Source organism: Polypterus senegalus, chromosome 2, assembly GCF_016835505.1.
Source record: "Polypterus senegalus isolate Bchr_013 chromosome 2, ASM1683550v1, whole genome shotgun sequence".
Lineage (NCBI taxonomy): Eukaryota > Metazoa > Chordata > Cladistia > Polypteriformes > Polypteridae > Polypterus > Polypterus senegalus.
The window spans coordinates 162,155,992-162,177,358 of NC_053155.1; the positions used below are offsets into that span (position 1 = coordinate 162,155,992).

General features: G+C 35.9%; 1 protein-coding gene across 3 annotated transcripts in view; it reads left to right on the forward strand.

Moving 5' to 3' along the window:
* The window catches only part of LOC120523519 (T-lymphoma invasion and metastasis-inducing protein 1-like), a 495,064-nt gene that overhangs the window by 187,770 nt on the left and 285,927 nt on the right, over positions 1–21,367 (forward strand). For all 3 annotated transcript variants that reach the window (XM_039744911.1, XM_039744910.1, XM_039744912.1), the window contains exons 7-9: positions 830–1,015; positions 6,965–7,111; positions 18,863–18,934. In XM_039744911.1, coding sequence (XP_039600845.1) covers positions 830–1,015; positions 6,965–7,111; positions 18,863–18,934 — 405 coding nt within the window. The remainder of the gene's footprint in view (positions 1–829; positions 1,016–6,964; positions 7,112–18,862; positions 18,935–21,367) is intronic.

The window sequence follows — 21,367 nt, forward strand, 5'->3', positions numbered from 1 at the left end:
TTGGAAGAAAATGTTTTTGAACCCATCCAAATAAGCTGGATTTCTTTATTAATTATACAAAAATATTTTCTAATCTTTAAGTTAAAATAATAGACAAACACAATCTGTTTAATAACATACAAACAGTACTAAACACATTTTTTAAACATTTACAGTCGACATTAAGGTCAGATCACATTTATATGACTAATTAATACAAGTAATTCTAAAGAGTTCTACATTTTTGTCAGTTGTATATGTTCCGTGTTTACTATACAAATGCATCAGTAACTAATGGGCCCTGTCATTCTATTTATTTTCAACAATACAGATTCCCAGTATTTAATTAAAAAAATTAACAATGAAAAGTGCAATTTAGAGGTTTTCTTTCCTTGTTCTCTAGAGTCCAAACAATCAGTAAGTTGCTTCTGACCATTTGCAATTCTATGAAGTGTAGAGAAAAACTGTGTCAGCATGTTTCTGCCAATAAGAATAAATAGGTGAAGGTTGTTTCTCATGAAAAAAAACAGCTGTATAGTCATCATATGTCTATGTCTCCTTTCAGTATTTTCAGTGTAGAAATAAGTTGTGCCTGTGTTTTCCATTCGTAACTTCATATAACAGACTTGGTTAATAGTTCATTTTGCAAGAGGTGAATTTCTTTTTCTTAGGTTTAAGGCACATATAATGTAGGAATAGTTTTAAAAATAATATAACTTCTAGACAGTTTCATGAAAAAGGCAAACACTTTCTATTGTCCTTTAAATCTGTATGCTACTGATATGAGAAGAATGATCTCCACCAAAATGAACAGATCGATTTGTTGAGCTGAATTCTTTTTTTACTTCAGATATTTCTATGGGAACAAAATCTTGAACAATTCCACATGGAACTTTTTCGCTTTCGATGCTATATATCAAGTTTACAAGGTGGAGAGTTGCCTAATCCAAAAAGACTTTTAGCATTTGCAAGCCGACAAACTAAAGCTGCCATGGGACGCCTTGGGATATTTTCTGTATCCTCTTTTCATACTTTGGTAAGTTTATTACATTTCTTTTTACAAATTGCATTTGATTTCCATTATATTTTGATCTTCTTCATAATAAATGAACTCTTTTGATTTTTTGGTACATATCTTGGTTCTTAACTTCTGGAGCCAAAGTTGTTGCAATAGGCATATTTCAGTAATAAAGTGACACAAGCCAAAATATCTAATCTCTACCCTCCTTACCAACTGCAGCCATTAAAAGCTTTTGGACTGAGTAATAGTTTTATATGAAGTATTGGTAAGATAGTTTACAAATTAATGGACATGCATATAGTTTCAGGGGTGCAGCAGTAGTACAAAGGCAAGAAATTTAATAGAGTTAGGTTATTGTGAAGCCTTGTGTATACAGTCAGCTAAACAACCCACCTGGAATAACTCGCTATTAGAACGAGGTCTTTGATGATTGCAGCTTTCAAACGTACATGGAAAAAAATATGTATCATTCAGTCCTCTGCATCCTCGTTGGTGTAGGAAAAAAAATCTTAAAACAAGAGGCTACCACCACTGCAGATATCCAAGTGTGTATCCTAGCATCATTAGAACAATCTGCATGAGAAAAGGCCATTCAGCCAAACAAAGTTTGCCAGTCCCTCTCAACTTAATTCTTCCAAAATTATGACACGTCTAACTTTGAATTTCCTTAAAGTCCTTGTTATTTCATTGCTTTCCACATCTATGCTCCAGCTTTACCGTGTCCTTACTCTTCCCCTTCCCATTGCTCAGCACAATCAAATACTTGTAACTGGTATTAAATATATTATTTATTATTAATATTAATTAACAAAAAATTGCAGAATAATCATAGTCCTAATCCTGGGCACTACCTACATTTGGCCAGAGGTTCAATCAGTTATTTGGAGCTAAATTATTACCAAGAGTTAATCAGCTATGAGCTCAGCACCTCGCTTCACTTAAGTGTAAACAAGATCAACATAGCTACAGAAACATGTTTATCATTTACATTTTCCCAAAGGTACTTTACTACCAGGTACGTTTCCAAGCTGCCGTGTATGTGTAAATAGTGCTTGCAATGGAAAATCCATGGTTAGCACAGAAAGTTAAACAATTCACCCATCAGATTCAGATCCATCATGGTATTCCTTTCAGTTATGCCCCTGCATGAATTTCTGTCTTTCTCTACATGAGTATTGAGTATCCCAGTAAGGTTACAAAGTCAGTGCACTTTTGAGTAGTGACTTTACTGTCTCTAACAAGGCCATAACATTTTAAAATACTGTATGTATAAAGCTAAAGTAGGATGACCTCCTCTCTAACTGTTAAAAAACATTCCACCTAGGAGATTCTGAGCATCTCTGCATCTGTTTAGTCTTTCCCCTGAGAGAAAGGTTTAGAGTAAGTGAGAGACCACTCTCAACTGAAATCTCGCTCCAGAGTCACTACTGTGTGAATGACTTGTCCACAATATTTTTGTTACAGCAAAAGTTCTTGTTCTGTTTTTTGATAAACAAATTAAGTTCCTAATCCCAGGAGACAGTTTCTGTTTTCCAAGTTTTAGTATGCCTGAATCTGTCCCACGCATGGTTGTGATCAGATTTCTGTCACACCAACCTCAATAATTCACCTGCAAGTGGTGAACCCCACATGACTTCTCAGTATGACTTTATCAGGCAGAAAGGGGTCGGTATCCAGTCATGGTAATTTTCAATTGCTATTTTTCTGGACCCTCTTCTTAAAATAATTTCCCATCAGTTGTTCAGGTCTCAGTTTCACAGGTGATCTACAATATAGCCTCTTTGTCCTTGTATTCAATTCAATGTGCTATGTCTCCAAGCATCCTATTTGCTTCTTTAATCACTGTCTGGTTATGGATAATGACATATCCACTACAACATCCAAATCCTATATTCATAACTTGAAATTGATATTTCTTGACTCCCCAGTGGTATTGTTAAGTCTAATATTTTTGCTTACTTTGGGATATGGGAAGCATTTGAACACAAAAATAAATTGGTAATGGATTCTAAAGAAAGGAAGTAACCTTAGAGAGCAACATATATATTTCTGTTTTGAATAATTCAGGTACAACTAATTTTATATTGTTAGGAACATTTGTGGAAAGAGGTGAAAAACTAGATGCAGTGTGTAACTTCATATAGAACTGTAATAAATTACATTTACATTACATGTAATTACAAATTACATTAATCGTGTTAATGCAGAGACATCAGGGTGACATTCGCAGGTGGACAGACATGAGCAGATGAGGTAAGACATGTACTGGAGCCAAAAACAGGACGTGCAACCACAGGTTGCCGGCATCAAAATAGTCAGGCATGAAATAATCATGACTAATCGGAAAAAAAATTGAACGATTAGTCGACTAACAAAATAATCATTAGTTGCAGCCCTAGAGCAGAGGTCATTCAGCCCAACAAAGCTTGCCAGTCATATTCACTTATTTATTCTAAAAAAACATCAAGTCTGGTTTTGAAAGTTCCTAAAGTGTTACAGTCTAACACGCTACTTGGTATCGTATTCCAAATGTTGATGGTTCTTTGTGTAAAGAAAAACTTCCTAATGTTTGTGCAAAATTAACCCTTAACAAGTTTCCAACTGTGCCCCTGTGTTCTTGATGAACTCATCTTAAAATAATAGTCTTGATCCACTGTACTACTTCCCTTCATAATTTTAAACACTTCAATCATATCACCTCTTAATCTTCTTTTGCTTAAACTGAAAAAGCCCAGCTCTTTTAATCGTTGTTCATAATTTACCCCCTTTAGCCCTGGAATCAGCCCAGTTGCTCTTCTCTGGACTTTGGCCTTGACACCAAAACTGCTCATAGTATTGCAAGTGAGACAATCTGCCTATCTTGGTATCATCTGAAAACTTAATTAGCTTGTTACTTAAATTCCTATCTATATCATTTATATATATTAAAAATAGCAGTGGCCCTAGCACTGACCCCTGAAGAACACCACTCTTAACATCAGCCAGTTTTGATATGGTTCCTCACACCATTACCCTCTGCTTCCTGTGTCTGAGCCAATTCTGCATCCATCTAAATACATCACCTTGTACTTCAACTTATTTTAGTTTGATGCCTAACCTCTCATGTGGCTCCTTATCAAATGCTTTCTACCTGATAAAAATTTCACCCTCCTTTCCTTCAGGCCTGGAAATTTCTCAGTTACTTTCTAAATAAAATTGAGTCATTTCTCTAACCATGCATAAAAAAGAATTCACCTTCGACTATTGTCTAGAGCAGTGTTTCCCAACCTTTTTTGTGTAGTGGCATACTTTTTGTATTCAATATCATTCCAATGAACACCACTTATTCTAGTAACCTTCAAACACATATACTGTATATCTCATCTACTCTTCTGGATAGGATGTGTTGATTTTTGGTCACTTCTTTGTTGTGCCTCCTAATGACATTTCTTAGGCCTTCATCTAGCTGTTCAGCAATCCTAAGCCTGCCAAAAACATGCTGTTGTCTAGATGACTCTGGCTACTTTCATGCCGCTTGCATTTTTCAGAAAGATAAAGTTTTAGATCTCATACCCATGTCGTTGTCCACAGTGCTTTGGTACCAACACTTTGAAACTTCTAACTGGATAAGCAAAAAATGTATTACTTACACCACACCAAGTTAGCCAACTTTGTTTGTCATAACAAAAACTGGAAAAAGTCCATGTTTAAACTCATCCTCCAATTCTTAAGTCAGGTCAGTCTGGTCCAAGCTCCTTTATCTTTTTTTTTTTTTTTTTTACTTCATGTGAAGAAATTATGAAGGGGGTGTTTCATTAAAGAAAAAAAACAAATTTTCTTTCATTTCTGAAGTTCCGCTTGAAGTTGTCATCAAAGTTGTGCTCGTTCATCTGTAGTTACGCAACATTAAAGGTGGATGTGAACTGTGAACCATTGGCGTCAACATGACATAGAGCATCGATTCTCCAATCACATTAAATTAATAAAAAACAAACTAAAATGATGCTAATTCGCTGCCAATAAATGTGGGCGTGTCTGGTGTACAAAAAGCTGTGTCTCCGGGAAAATCTCAAAGCAATTGATTAAAGGGCAGCCGTAGGTCACCTGCTTGCCAAAAGATAAAGGACTTTTATAGACTCGCATTAGGCTGGCCTCCTTCACTCTGGAAATAAGGTATTCACACAGATTTTTTTTTTATTCACACAGAAATTAAACAAATACAAATTGGAACCAATTTTTAATGGATGTTTATATGCACTGACACTAGGCACGTTGTACAAATAAATTTATTTTATGATTATTTCACATTACTTAATTAATTTACTTAGAGTTTTTAACATATTTTGGGGTTGCGTTTAGGCGCCCCACATTACAAGTTGCCACAGATGGGTCATAATTTGTCCTTATGTTACACCATGTGCAGGAAATATGAGTTAATATGAACAGATTAATGCTAGAAGTGTGTTTATGTGAGTTGGCTGCTTCTTTAAAGGAGTACATGGGATAGCAGAAATCTGACTGTAAAAAAGACTACTAATGACTGGAGTATGTCACATAACACTCATTGTGGCTATACACAACTGGCCTGTCAGCAAGAGTTCTTGCAAAGCTATATTTTACTTTAAGAGCTAAAGGAGCTTCAGAAGAAGACATGAGGAAAAACATCAAGGTAGTGAATCAAAATGTTGTGTTTGTTACTTTCTGTTTATTTATTATCTTGGAATTTGCAGTTTATTAAGTGCCATATAGCAATTTAATAAGTTTCATAGGAAGAATATGATGGTTTACTCACACTACCTGATGCGTCTCTAGCATGTTGTTATATAGTACATTTAATGCATAGTATGCTTATGGATGGAAAATGCACCAGTCAAGTTAGAGCATCATCTTTAAATCTTTGGTATTGTACATTAATGACCACACTGAAAGAAGTACTTACAAGACTTTGATGTACAAAAATCAGTTTTTTCAGATCAGAATTGTTAGTGACACTTTTGCTTTTGACCCTTTTAGGTTTGGTTCACCTTTCTTTCATTCCTTGCTCACTCTTTTTATTTAATCATTCACTCAATCATTCATTCATTTTGATCAATCTAATCAGGGTAGCAGGTTTGCTCCCTTTCGCTCAGCACTCAGTGGTGACTCACCCGTGATATCATGCCTTGCAGAAGACAGCTTCTGTCTTAGGCTGTTTGCACTGAAATCATCATCTCTATCATCATTTTATAATTCTGCTTTACATTTTAACATAGTTTTGTGCTGCTGCTTATATGCAGTGTTTCACTTTTTCCTCAGGATATATTTTTCTTTTTTTATTTTAGTTTTAGTGAAAATGGATGACTTTAGCCAAGTTTTCTATGCAAAAGTTTAAGTGCAAGGGCTGGATTCCAGTCTTACGGCACATGGTAACACCAAACCTGATCACAGTTAAAGAATGCTGATAACACAAAGCTATATGTCATAGAGAAAGCTCTATATGTAACATTTGCTGACAGCTACTCTACTTTATTACTTTTATTTATTATATACAACAAAAGATATCAAAATAATTCTTTGATGGTTTTATCACAGTGCATTATAAAATATAAGCATCTCTAAAATAGTTAAACTTTTAGCATATGCACTAGTTTGTATAGGTTGAATGACGTGGCATGTAACCTGTGAATGTATTGGTGAAAGGTTTAGCATGCTTCTGTTTATGGTGTTAAGTTGTATTCAAGGCTTTAGTTTATTTTCAGTTTCTGGCAACTCTTGGAATACCTGTTGTCCTATGTAACGCATCTAATTTGTGTTTACTTTGCTTACAGGTGCTATATAAACTAAGACATTGATCAAAAATGTATTTTAAATCACTTCCTTATACCATTAAGTTGTAGAAATTTCATTTTTGGTAGCCTTTTTGATATGAACATTTGCACTGTATATTTCTGATCTGTCAAAAGAAAAGTACTGTGACAATGTTTCTTTTCGGTCTTGTTACACCAGGTGGCAGCACGTACAGAATCTGGTGTGAGGAGAAGGTCTCAGGTTATTTCACGATCAGCAAGCAGAAGAAGAAGCCGCTTTTCCTCCCTCTGGGGATTGGACACTACCTCAAAAAAGAAGCTAAAGGGTCGACCCAGCATTAATCAGGTACCCTAATAGTGATAAAATAAGTTCAAGGAGGTTGTTAATTTGATGAGTTGAGCACTACATATAGAAAATAAATTACTAAATCTATAGCACATACTTCATTACTCAAAAAGTGTAAATATAGTATGTCAGCAATTGGCATGCTTAATGCCTTGAGCTAAAGTGCCTCAGTACCAATCTGTTCTAGAAATATGCATCTATGAAATGACTATAATGTAAAGTACCATTCTTATTTGAATGTTTTCACAGTAAATAGTATATAGAAGACTACAGTGCCCTCCATAATGTTTGGGACAAAGACACATTTTTCTTTGATTTACCCTCTGCTCTGCAGTTTAGAATTACAAATTAAACATTTCAGACGTGATTAAAGTGCACATTGCAGACTTTAATTTAAGAATATTTGCGTACATTTCGGTTGCACCATGTAGAAGTTACACTTTTTATACATGGTTCCCCAATTTTCAGGGCACCATAATGTTTGGGATATAACAATAATAAGTAAATTAAAGCAGTAATATTTAGTACTTTGTTGTACAATCCTCTGCCATGCCTCTAAGGCAGCCGTCTTCAGCTCCTGTTTGTTTCAGCATGTTCATTTAAGTTTTTTCTTGTGCATATGGATGGCATGTCCAATTGGATTTAAATCGGATGACGGGCATGGCCATTGAAGAATGTTTCATTTTTAACTTTGAAAACTCCTGTGTTGCGTTAGCAGTATGTTTAGGATCGTTATCTTGTTGTAAGTTGTAGCACAATCCGTTGTGTTCTGAGGCTTGTACTGGAACCTGACCAGATAAGATGTTTCTGTATACCTCCAGGGGTGTGGAAATCAAATTTGTTTCTACTTGTCCACGGAAAAGTAAACTTAGAAAATCCACTTGTCCACCAGTTAAATTCACTTGCCCATAAACAAATAACAAAAGTAAAAAATAGATTATTTTTTCTGATCTCTTTTATTGATATCAAAACTGCCTTCCATTTTAAAACTGAAAAAAGTTCTTTTAGGGAGTAGTATTTTGCCACCTTGCCCTAGAACATTATATAAAAGATTCCCTTATTTTAACTGGCTAATAAACAATGCCTTCATTATAGCTACACTAGTTCTTTTTTCATATATTACAGTTACATAACAGAACACTGTCCTGATTCATTTTCTGCCATGTTCTTCAGCTTTTGTTTTGCAACATCTTATCCCCCAAGAATCTTTACTATTTCAGACAGCATGGGCTGAATGCTGTTCATTTCTGCTTGAGCTGAACTGCTTGGTTCCTGGACTGATGGTCCTGCAGAAGTAGATGCTGACGACTTTTCAGGTTTTTTATGAGTGATGTGCCTGTTGCCAGGTGACAGCCAGAATTCCACAGCTGGTCTTCTAAAGAAGTAGTATTGAACAGCCTATAACGCTCAACCTCTGAGCGTTCAGCTTTAGAAAACGCTTTTTCAATTGAACCAACTTTTTTCTTACTTTTAGACTCATGTCTCTATCTGACGTATTAAAAACCCCCAGTTCCTATCCTTTTTCTTTCTGCACATAACCAATCACCACACGATAAACATATTTGTGAAATTAAAACTAGTTATAAGCTTAGACCTGTGAATGGATGGCATAATTAAACATGTATAACAATTTTTTTTTTAAGTTCTGAAAACTCTGAAGTCTAGGTTTATAACTAGTTTTAATTACACAAAGACGTTTATCGTCTGGTGATTGGTTATATGGAGAAAGACAAAGGATAGGAACTGGGGGTTTAGTATGTAAGATAGACACAGCAAACATGCAATAAAGAAAGCCTGCCCAGAAAAATACCCATTGAATTCTGCTTCGTGTCTCCGACCTCCAGATCACGAACCCAACATTTACACAATATTTCAGTTAAACCTGTGCGATACCCATTCAAATATCCAGTTTTTGGAGCCTCGTCACACCTGCCATAAACTTCTCTACACTGAACGTAGACCTGAAGACCCCTTAATGCAACGGAGCAGCACTACAGCCACGCCACCGTGACCCCCGCCAGCCATGTCTAATACATGCTTTAATGCATTTCATAGTGAAAAAGATATCAAGTATTTATCTTAGCACTCTAAATGTAGAATATCTATACATATACACACATACACACACACATACATTATATATACAGTATATATATATATATCTAATATCTATATATATATATCTATATATATATATATATATATATATATCTCTCTCTCTCTCTCTCTCTCTCTCTCTCTCTCTCTATATATATATATATATATATATATATATATATATATATATATATATATATATATATATATATATATATATATATATATATATATATATATATATACTAGAGAATACCAAGCAATGAGAAGTAGTGTGTTAAAGAAGGTACGAAAAGAAAAGGAAAAATTTTAAAAATAACATAACATGGTTGTTAATGTAATTGTTTTGTCATTGATATGAGTGTTGTTCTCATATCTATCTATCTATCTATATATATATATATATATATATATATATATATATATATATATATATACTCGCGCTTGGCAGCGGAGAAGTAGTGTGTTAAAGAAAGAAAAGGAAACATTTTGAAAATAACGTAACATGATTGTCAATGTAATTGTTTTGTCACTGTTATGAGTGTCGCTGTGATATATATATATATATATATATATATATAAAATACCAGCGCTAGCGATGTCATGTGTTAAAGAAGTTATGAAAAGAAAAGGAAACATTTTAAAAATAATGTAACATGATTGTCAAAGTAATTGTTTTGTGTATTTGGTGGCAGCGTCACAAAGTTATTTTCGTCTAGCTGCATCAGAAAATGTACCACGACGTCCTGACACGCCTCCTTTTACTGTTTTCTCACAGCTTGGATTGCTGCTGTCATATACACACACACACACACACACATACATACATACATACATACATATATATATATATATATATATATATATATATATATATATACACATACATATCTTCATATCTACATATCTATATACATATCTACATATACACATATATATATATATATATATATATATATATATATATATATATATATATACACATATACCTATCATCATATATACACACACATACATACATACACACACACAAATTATATATATGTGTGTATGTATGTATGTATGTATGTATGTATGTATGTGTGTCTGTGTGTGTGTGTATATATATATACACATACATATACTTGTGTGTATGTTTGTATGTGTCTATATGTGTGTGTATAGGTTTGGTCACTGAGTGCAAGGGAAAAATAATAAATTTTAAGAAGTACAGGTACATTGAAATTACATTTTCTATGTGAACGTTCAAATTTGTGCCTCTGGTAATGTGCCTTACCGGCATTTAAAGAAAATTAGTTTTTTGTCCTCTGCAGTGTTAAGAGAGAAAGGCTTTAGTTTGGGATAAAAGGAAAAAAGGTGTAAAGAAAGGAAAGTTGCCTTTTCTTTTATATAGTATAGAGAGATGTGTTCACTGACGTTATGATCGCCTTTTGCGGACAGTCGCGGTGGGTCTTGTGTAGACTGGTGAGATGTCCCCGCCATTAATCGGCTGTGATGGCACTGTCAGTCCTCCACTCCTGTGTGTGTCTTCATAATCCGAGCTGAGGACCTCATAATCGTATACGTGCAAAAGAAAGTGTGAATCGCCTTAATATTATTTTGCCGTGGTGTAGAAAAGGGGTCCCGTGTTTGCACTTGCCTGGGCTATAGCGCAGGGGGAGGATGAAAAAAATGAAAAGTGTTCACTTTGACTTAAGGCAGAAGCGCAGTCAGCGTCTCAAAGGCGGCACAGCTATGCACGCGCTGGCTGCTCGACTTTTGCTGGGCAGGAGACCCCAGTTTTTGCAGACACGTTCATGATATCAAAAGTCTCAGCGCTCTTTGGAGGTCATTCATATATATATCTATACTAATAAAAGGCAAAGCACTCACTCACTCACTCACTCATCACTAATTCTCCAACTTCCCGTGTGGGTGGAAGGCTGAAATTTGGCAGGTTCATTCCTTACAGCTTCCTTACAAAAGTTGGGCAGGTTTTATATCGAAATTCTACGTAATGGTCATAACTGGAAGCAGTTTTCTCCATTTACTGTAATGGAGATGAGCTTCAACGCCGTGGGGGATTTAGTGTGACATCATCACGCCTCCCACGTAATCACGCAGTACATAGAAAACCAGGAAGACCTAAAAAGCGCTGAAGAAAACATGCATTATATAATTGAGAAGGCAGCGAAACAATAAGAAGCGAGCGAGTGACATATACAACCATATTCATGACTTCTGCTACTTGAAACAAAGCACGATGTAAACCTACACTTTAAATTAAGTTCATAGACAGGCTGCGCTGGCGTTTGTAATTTAGTGCCTGCCCATATAAGGCCGTCCGTCAGCGGCAATCCAATAGCAAACTCCACTAAATATTCACGGGTTAAGGACTGTGCTTATGCAGAGGAAGATGAGATGGTCAGGGTGGTGTTTGGTACAAACTCAGCGAAACTGCGAGAAAGTTTTAAGTGCCAGGACTAAGGTAACATTAAATACAGCCATGGACATAGCACGAGATGGCACCAGCACAGCTGGGAAACTTCGATGCATGTACACCGAGCGGCTCACGTGAACTGGCGCGTGCACAGATAAAAGCAACAGTTCCAAAGAGCGCTGAACAAAACCGAATTACACAATTGAAAAGGCAGCAAAAATATGAAGCGCCTGATACAGCATATTCATAAATCAGCTACTGAAACAAAGCACACGTTGGAAAAAGTCAATGTCCCGCTAAAGGAAGACAGTGTAAAAAACCCGTGCATGCAGTGTGTCAGGTCTCAGATAAAGAAGAAGACGAGCTGTTTATTGATGCAGTAAGAAACGAATCGATGAATGAAACCTGTCATCTTTACAACGATTGACAAACACGGAATGTAACTTGAACACAACACATCCTACAAATAACCTGATTGAAAGAAATAATGATAATCAAATCCTTGATGACAGCAACACTCAGTAACACTCACAAAACAAATACTGTATATTGACAGTCATGTTACGTTATTTTTAAAATGTTCCCTTTTCTTTTCATAGCTTTTTAACACACTACTTCTCGCTGCGATACGCGGGTATATATATATATATATATATATATATATAACCCGATCTACATACTCGAATAATGGATACTTTATTCGCCATCAATGATTGTTTTGGTAAAGCCATACTCAGTGTATTCATTAGATGAGCGGTAAAAAGTAAGAGCGAGGGAAGGATGACTTATTGAGGCATGCAGGCTGTAGTGCTTGCGTCAACTCTATCTGAATTGCGCGATCACATTTGAAAAAATATATCTTTTCAAGTTCTATTTAGTCCATATGTGTCAAACTCAAGGGCATGGGCCACATCCGCCCGGCGTAATTATATCCGCCCGAGATCATTTTATATACTGTATTATTGTTATTAAAGCCGGGTATATGAAGCGCTGGTAACACAATAAACTACAGATCCCATAATGCAGCGCTTCAGCTGCCTTGCCGAACACTTACCGAGTTAATCAAGTTATTGCGAAGCTAGCTCACCGATGCTGAAGAGAAAAGTTGATTCTGAAAATAGAGCCTTTAAAAACCGATGGGAGGCTGAGTATATGTTTACTAAACCCGTGTGTCTCATTTGTGGAGCTAATGTGGCTGTAATTACAGAATTTAATCTAAGACGGCACTATGAGACAAAACATCAGGTTAACCTGAATGCAATGCAGAAGATACAGAAAGCAGCATAATTAAATAAGAATCTGACACTTCAGCGGACGTTTTAACCCGTGCACAATCACAAAGTGATTTCAAGTGAAGCTGCTTTTATGGGAGACACAAATGCACCAGTGCACCTTGCCTCACTTTCCCTGTTGCCAAGTAATGTTAAACCAAGTCGTCACTACGGTGTTCCCAAATCGCACTTTGCTGATAAACTGAGCGCACTGAGTTTGCACGGCGCTTTGGTGACTTGAAGAACAAAAAAAGTCCGTCTACATGCGGCTCGAACCTTGTGCATGTTTGGTAGCACATATCTGTGTGAGAAGCTCTTCTCAGTGATAAAGACTAACAAAACAGCACACAGGAGTCGCCTCACTGATGAGCACCTGCAATCCATCCTGAGAATCTCCACAACACAGAACCTCACACCAAACATAAACGAACCTGTGGCCAAAAAGATGCCAGGCGTCCAGCTCTAAAATGACATATGAGCAAAGAAAACTGAATGATTTGATTTGTTATTGCTGAAAGAACACATTTCATTTATATTTCTAGGTTTTGTTATGCAGCATGTTCATATTTGAATTTGTATCATTTTGACAGGATATATTTTTATGGAGAGCAAAATCTTTTGGGATATTTAAAATCTAAGTTTATTTTTATATAAAATTACATAAGAGTAAAGAAATGTGAATGTTTGTTCTTTTAACGTTTACTTTATTTCTAACTTGTATAATTTAGACAGGATAAATTTTTATGGAGAGCAAAATATTATAAGTTGTTTAAGGTTTGAGTTGATTTATTCACGAATAATATTCCTGTCTGTTTTACCATTCCTACCAAAGATATTTCTGTCGACTAAATAAAAATTCCTTCTATTTAAAATTTAAATAGAACTTGAACAAATACGATAGTTCATAATATCCACGCAGACTTGCACGTAAGAGCGGTAGTTATCCGTTTTAACAAGCAGCGTATTGCACTGATCTGAAATAGCTGTGTGTGTATATATGTAGATATGTATGTATATGTATATATATGTTTATATATGTGTGTGTGTATGTATGTATGTGTGTATGTATTTATGTGTGTGTGTATATGTATGTGTATATATGTAGATATATATGTGTATATATATATGTCTATATGTATAGATATGTATATATATATATATATATATATGTTATGTATGTGTGTGTAAATATATATATATATATATATATGACAACAACACTCATCACTCACAACAGTGACAAAACAATTACATTGACAATCATGTTACGTTATTTTCAAAATGTTTCCTTTTCTTTTCATTGCTTCTTTAACACACTACTTCTCCGCTACGAAGCGCGGGTATTTTGCTAGTATATATATATAAATATGATTGACATTGTCATGAGTGTTGCTGTCATATATATGCCTGCCTAAATAAGTCACCCTCGCTTTGCTCTTACTTTTTTACCGTTCATTTAATCATGGCTAGTGGCGGAAAAATTATAAAATGGAAGAAGGATGGCTTTACCAAAACAATTATTGATGGCGAATCGATAATTCATAAAGCTTGAATTGGTGATCTGTTTTTCTGTGTTAACCTCATATTTTTTCATACTTCTTCTCAAACTAAGGTGGTGCGAGGGTAAAATGAATCGGGATTTGCTGATCAATGTAATCGGTGTACCAGGAAATCATGCATTGACAAAAGCTCCCCTTTGCTTGTAATGCAAAGTGTGATTAAATGCATTATTTTTTAACGCGTTATGGAGCACATGCATCAAAGCTTCTCAGCTGTGCTTGTGCTAAGAAAAGGAAAGATTTTAAAAATAACGTAACACGATTGTCAATGTGACCTTTTGTAAGTAGTGCCTGGAGGATTCAGTGTGGAGAAACTCTAGAGACAGCGTGTGTATTAACTTATAGATTTTTCTGTGAGTATTTGGTGGCAGTCTGACGAAGTTGCTTCGGAAGACGGCGTGCTGTGAGCTCAGCTCAGAGCGAAATGAGATGAATGGGAGGGAGATGATGACGTGACTCCCCACCCGCCTTAACTGTCAATCCCCACAAACACAGTCTCTGGAATTTGCATAAGCACACCCCTTCACCTACAATTTTAACTTAGTTACAAAGTGATCAAATCTCGTTTATATCCTGCGTCCTCTCATTAAACTTGTATCCCGCATTACCTGTGGGCATGTGAAACGCCAGCGGTAGCCTGTCTATGAACTTAAAGTTTAGGTTTACACCTTGCTTTCTTTCCGAGGTAGCAGCACTCATGAATATGGTTGTATATGTCACTCGCTCGCTTCTTATTGTTTCGCTGCCTTCTCAATTATATAATGCATGTTTTCTTAAGCGCTTTTTGGAGGTCTTCCTGGTTTTCTACGCACTGCGTTGACAGTCAGTTCACGTGATTACGTGGAAGGCGTGATGATGTCACGAAACTCCGCCCACCCGTCTTTCCAGCTCAACTCTATTACAGTTAATGGAGAAAAATACCTTCCAGTTATGACCATTAGGCGTAGAATTTCAAAATGAAACCTGCCCAACTTTTGTAAGGAAGCTGTAAGGAATGAGCCTGCCAAATTTCAGCCTTCTACCTACACAGGAAGTTGGAGAATTAGTGATGAGTGAGTGAGTGAGGGCTTTGCCTTTTATTAGTATATATATATATATATATATATATATATATATATATCTACACCTAATAGTGATAAAATAAGTTCAAGGATGTTGTTAATTTGATGAGTTGAGCACTACATATAGAAAATAAATTACTAAATCTATAGCACATACTTTATTACTCAAAAAGTGTAAATATAGTATGTCAGCAATTGGCATGCTTAATACCTTGAGCTAAAGTGCCTCAGTACCAATCTGTTCTAGAAATATGCATCTATGAAATGACTATAATGTAAAGTACCATTCTCATTTGAATGTTTTCATAGTAAATAGTATATAGAAGACAACGATGTCGCTACAGTGCCCTACATAATGTTTATATATATATATATATATATATATATATATATATATATATATATATATATATATATATATATAAATACAAAATACCAGCCAGCAGCGCGAAGAAGTACTGCCTTAAAAGTTTTATTAATAAGAAAATTAAACCTTTTTAAACTGAGGGAAAATATACCAATAATTATTTGTTAAGGATCTCTTTGTATGCTACGTTGTCAGTTCGGCCCTCCAGTTGTAATATGACCAAGATGTAGCTGTGCGCTGAGCTTACTCTTGAGCATGCAACATACAGTTGGCCATGTGAACAGTAATTTTGTTTCAAATCTCACAGCTTGGATTGCTGCTGTCATAATCGGTTTGAGCTTCATGGTTTGTTTCAATTACGACAGTATTTGTAGGACTTGTGTTGAAGAGGCATTCGGCATCTGCCAAGCGTTGTAAGTATACAACCAGTTTCATTGATAACTTCACATCCAGCTTTTGAGAGTTTAAACATTTCTAAACATCAAAGTGTCCACTACTGAAATCGTCACCTGTGAATCTAAGATGTTTAAGAGGCATTGGCGGTTGTCCAAAGGTGTAAAATATTTGGCCATTTCGGTACACTTGAAAGCGACAACCGAACAATTCAGCGGCAGCCATCAACTCACATGCAGATGCATAGGCGAAGGGCTTAAGCATTTCACTCTTCTAGTGCTCCTGTGTAGTATAACTATCTCCTGTACTGTCATCAGTCCACACTTTGAACCTGTCCCAGTCATTCAATACATAAGACACAATGTTCCTCCGGATATCAAGAGTGAGCCTGATATGGCCGTGCAATATGTAACAAAGAGAATGGAAAAGGCAGGTGCCATCTCCGGGCATGGAAACCACTTGGTAAGTGACAGTTCTTTGATCGATGGTGATCACCTCGATGGACATGTTAATGGGGGTACGGTTGGAATGATAAAGGAAATAGGTACCTGAACAATGTAAAATAAGTCTAAAATACCTACACAATAACTATAATCGTAATAAATGAACAATAAAACAGCGGAGAAGCCGTGGATTAAATAAAAAGGCTGTAGTTATCAGCAGGGAGACGTGAATACTGTGGCGAAGCAAGGAAGGGAAAGTAGAGACTGGAGTGACAGACGGCCTTATATGAGCAGGCAGCCAACAACGTGGGAGGCGTTTGGATGGGGGACCCAATGCCGCCTCACACGGTGACCGAGCTGCAGGCTATGGACGTATATATGTACATAAGTAGGATTCAGTTAGCGTTGGGAACCCGCGTACCAAATTTCTTGAAGATGGGCCCATAAGTAACAAAGACCTTTGAAAAGTTCAATATGGCGGCCGACAGTGGCATCATACCACCGAAATAAGTACCAAATTTCAGCCTTCTACCTACACGGGAAGTTGGAGAATTAGTGGACTTCATTATCCACCACATGCCGAGGAAACACAGTGAGATTGTTCCATTTTTCCAGGAGATTCAAACACATATATTCTTTGTTGATCAGTCATCCATATTCAGGAGAATAATATACCTGGACTCAAGTTCACGATCATTGTCATTACAGTATTCATTCATTATTGTTATTTGTATTTTGTGTTTTTTATATGTTACAGAGGCAAGGGAGGGTTTGTTATTGTATATATGGTGTTTTCACGTTGCTGCTTTGGTGGATGGATACATGTATTTATATAGATAGATTCTTTATTAATCCCAAGGGGACATTCACATAATACAGCATCAGTATACTGATACAAAGAAACAATATTAAATTAAATAGTAATAAAAATGAAAAAAAAATAAATAAATAAAAATAAAAAAGCAGGCAATAACTTTGAGTAATGTTAGCATTTACTTCCCCGGGTTGAACTGAAGAGTTGCATAGTGTGGGGGAGGAACGATCTCCTCAGTCTGTCAGTGGAGCAAGATAGTGACAAAAGTCTGTCACTGAAGCTACTCCTCTGCCTGGAGATGACACTGTTCAGTGGATGCAGTGGATTATTCATGATTGCTTATATATACCGTATATATTATGTTATTATATATTATTATATATATTATTATATAATATATATATTTTCTAAGTATGAAATTTGCATTTTTTTGTTATTGTGTTTAATTGAATATATTTATACAATTATATTTTACATATCTGTTTTTGTTTGCTTGTGTTTAAACCGTCGATTCAGGGGAAAATATTATTTGTTAGATGTGCGGCTTGGTATATGTAGATTAGCCTCAGTTATCCATCTAGGCCACAGGTCTTGGTAGTGTAGCTGCCGGCTGGGTAAGGGGCCGGCCGTTACAATGTGAGAAATGCCCACATCACGGATTTCCCAGGAACCGCTTCAGCCACACACCACCACGCCCCCTGGCTAAGCTGCGAGTCTGCCGATTATTTATTTAAAAAGTGGCCTTTGACAACTGTGGACCCACTATACCACACAGTTCCAGTAAGGACTTTTTTCAGGACTGTAAATATTGTTGTGTGGGGGTTTGCTCATGGGGTTTGTTTAGTACTTTTTGTGTTTGTAAGTAGTTATTCCAGCAAATATGGAACATTTTATACAGTTGTGTGTTTAATCTTTATGGGTGTTTTCCTGTGTGGTGTTAATAATTGGGTGGCAGGCTAAAAATATGATAGGGCTTAGGTTTTGGTCTGATTCTATCTCTTCCTCATTTTAAAAGTGTGCCGGCTTCTTTGCTACATAAATGTGGTGGCAAGCTCTGCACTTTCTACAAGTTGGGGGTGTGCCACAATGTTAGCATATTCTTACTCAATAAAGTTAGACTTTTATAGTTGCCAAAGGTGGTTTAAAAAGACTGCTGGTGATAAAGGAAATTGTTACTTTTTTTTGGTTTTTAAAGTTATTAGTTATTGCAGAAAGTTAACTGAATGGTAATTATTGAATAGAAAATAATATTTACTAGAACACTACTTTTCCAGATTTATTTACGTATGAATTTTGCAATTAATATATCTTGTTTATTACTTTTTAGGTTTTCACTAATAGTGAAGAACCCATGAAGAAATCTTTGGAGGCTATGTTTGATGATGTGGGAAACTGTGAGGTATGGATGCTTATCTTAAAGTGCATTTTATTTTTAAACTAATTATCTCCTTAAAGAGGAAAGACATAGTTGCTACAGGAAGCACAACAAGTAGAGGTTATGCAAAACAGAAACCAGTAAGACCACAAAGCTCTTAAAGAGATATTGGAGGAAAGGATAGAAATAAATCCACAATAGACAGGGTAGATAGGTTGTAGCGTGGTATTATAAGTGCCTTGTGCATGGGAAAGGTGCTATATAAATAAAATGTATTATTATTATTATTATTATTATTTGAAGGTAAAAAAAACACTTTACAAGCCCCATCTCCTTGCTGCCTACAATTTCCAGGGTTGTGAATCTACTTGTTATATTTGGTGGCTAGATATCCTGTTCATTTTTCTCAGTGTTAATAATAATAATAATTCTTTGTACTTATATAGCGCTTTTCTCACTACTCAAAGTGCAGGTTAAGGGTCTTGCTCAAGGGCCCAACATAGTAGAGTCCCTTTTTGGCATTTACGGGATTCAGACCGGCAACCTTATGATTGCCAGTGCAGATCCCTAGCCACAAAGCCACCACTCCACCCTTCAGAGAGCCTTTCATTTCCTGGTTAATAAATTGAAACATGTTCTGTCCTTTCAGACATGTTTCTTTTTCCTAAAGAAATCATAATACACAGCCACTCTTAAAATAAAAAAAAAGTTCTGGATAACATTTAAATCATAAATTAATTTCAAAGCCCTCCTTCAGTATAGCATGATTAAGTAACTTCCTGTCATTGTCATACTGCAAAGATGTGAAAATGAAGCTGCTGGTTTTCAGGATTAGAAGATGAGATTCATTCAGAAAAAAGGCACTTGTCAAGAACTGTAATAGACAAAATAGATTCAACAAAACCCAATACATAAGAAAAAAATTAAAGTTGAAAGATGCACCAAAAAATGCCAGAAAAAAAATTAGAACAATAAGGTTTGTTTTATTTTAAAATGAATAAAATTATAACCACAATCTCAGATAGAGATAAGGGAGGAACGTTTATGTGTGTTCTTTATATTCCTTGCTTTGTACCCCAATAAGTACAAGTCATTGCCAATATACTAACAACCCAATTGTGCCTCACTCACTCAGAGTATGGAACCAGTGTGGGAAGTATTTTAAGATAAAGAAGCTTTTATTTGTGGTACCTCTGGACAACAACTGCCTTTTTCCACCCTCTCAAACGTACACAGTTTTTAATGTTTGGAAAACATTTGGGATTAAATCAATTAGAGATCGGTACATAGACAACATCCTCACCTCCCACCTACCTCTATGCCGGAAAAAATATTGATCAGTCTTGAGGACGCAGATAACACCTCCATAATATATAAAACCATTTTATAGTCCCTCTCTTTCAAAGATTCAAGAGTACAATGGGAAAAGCATCTCTCACTCAACATCTCATAAAAGGAGTGGAAGGTAGCAATACACAGAATTCACTTGAGCTAATCCTCCAGATTTACATTATGTACACGTGCAAGTATAAACAGCACACCACTTGCATAGCAGTACCGTATGCAAGTGCAAATGTCGCATCGTGTGAAGTATAAACCATAGCCTTAGAGGACTGCAGCTTGACTGTACCATGTCCTACAACATATCCTAAGTATTTAGTTTCAGTGAAATCAAATTAATGTTTTTTTGTGTTAATGCAGAATCTTACTTTGTGGATAGTAGGCAAAACAAATAAAATATGGTGAATGTGATCCTTAATAATGCCAGAGTAAATGATTACATCATCCAGTTAGGTGGCACTATAGGCAGTATAAGATTGTAGCAGTTTATGCATCAGATGTTGGAAAGTCGCTGTAGCCCCATGCAGTTCAAATGGCAGGATACAGTACATTATTGCCAATATCTACTGGTGGGCATGGAATGTATTTTTTTTTTTTCTCTCTTTGCGAATTTGCCAGTAGACCTTTGTAATATCAAAAGTGGTTAAATACTTTTTTCAGTCTTTCGACATGAGACATGTGATAAGCATGAAACTGGGATATCTGATGGTGATGGTGGAAGTCAATACAAAGGTGCCAGCAACTGCAGGGTTTTCTGCTAACACAATAAGCTGAACTAGGCACTGAAATTGTTTTCAGTTGCACCTAGTTCCATCATTCTTTTTATTGCCACCATGACCTCTATTTTCTTTGCCTGTGGAATTTGATATGGGTGTTATTGAACTTTGACCGTCACATTGGTCATGGTGCAGTTTACTATGAGACAAAAAGTCAGACTGGGTTTTTTATTGACATTATTAATGATTTATGTTTCTTTTGAGAGAACTTTAATTTGCTACCAAACTTAAGTTCTATCTTTTGCACAAAGAGAACTAGTCACTTTAGTATGCAAGCAATTCGCCACGCTAATCTTTAGATCTTGCAGTGCCATGCTGACGGAGTATGCTCCCAAAAAGT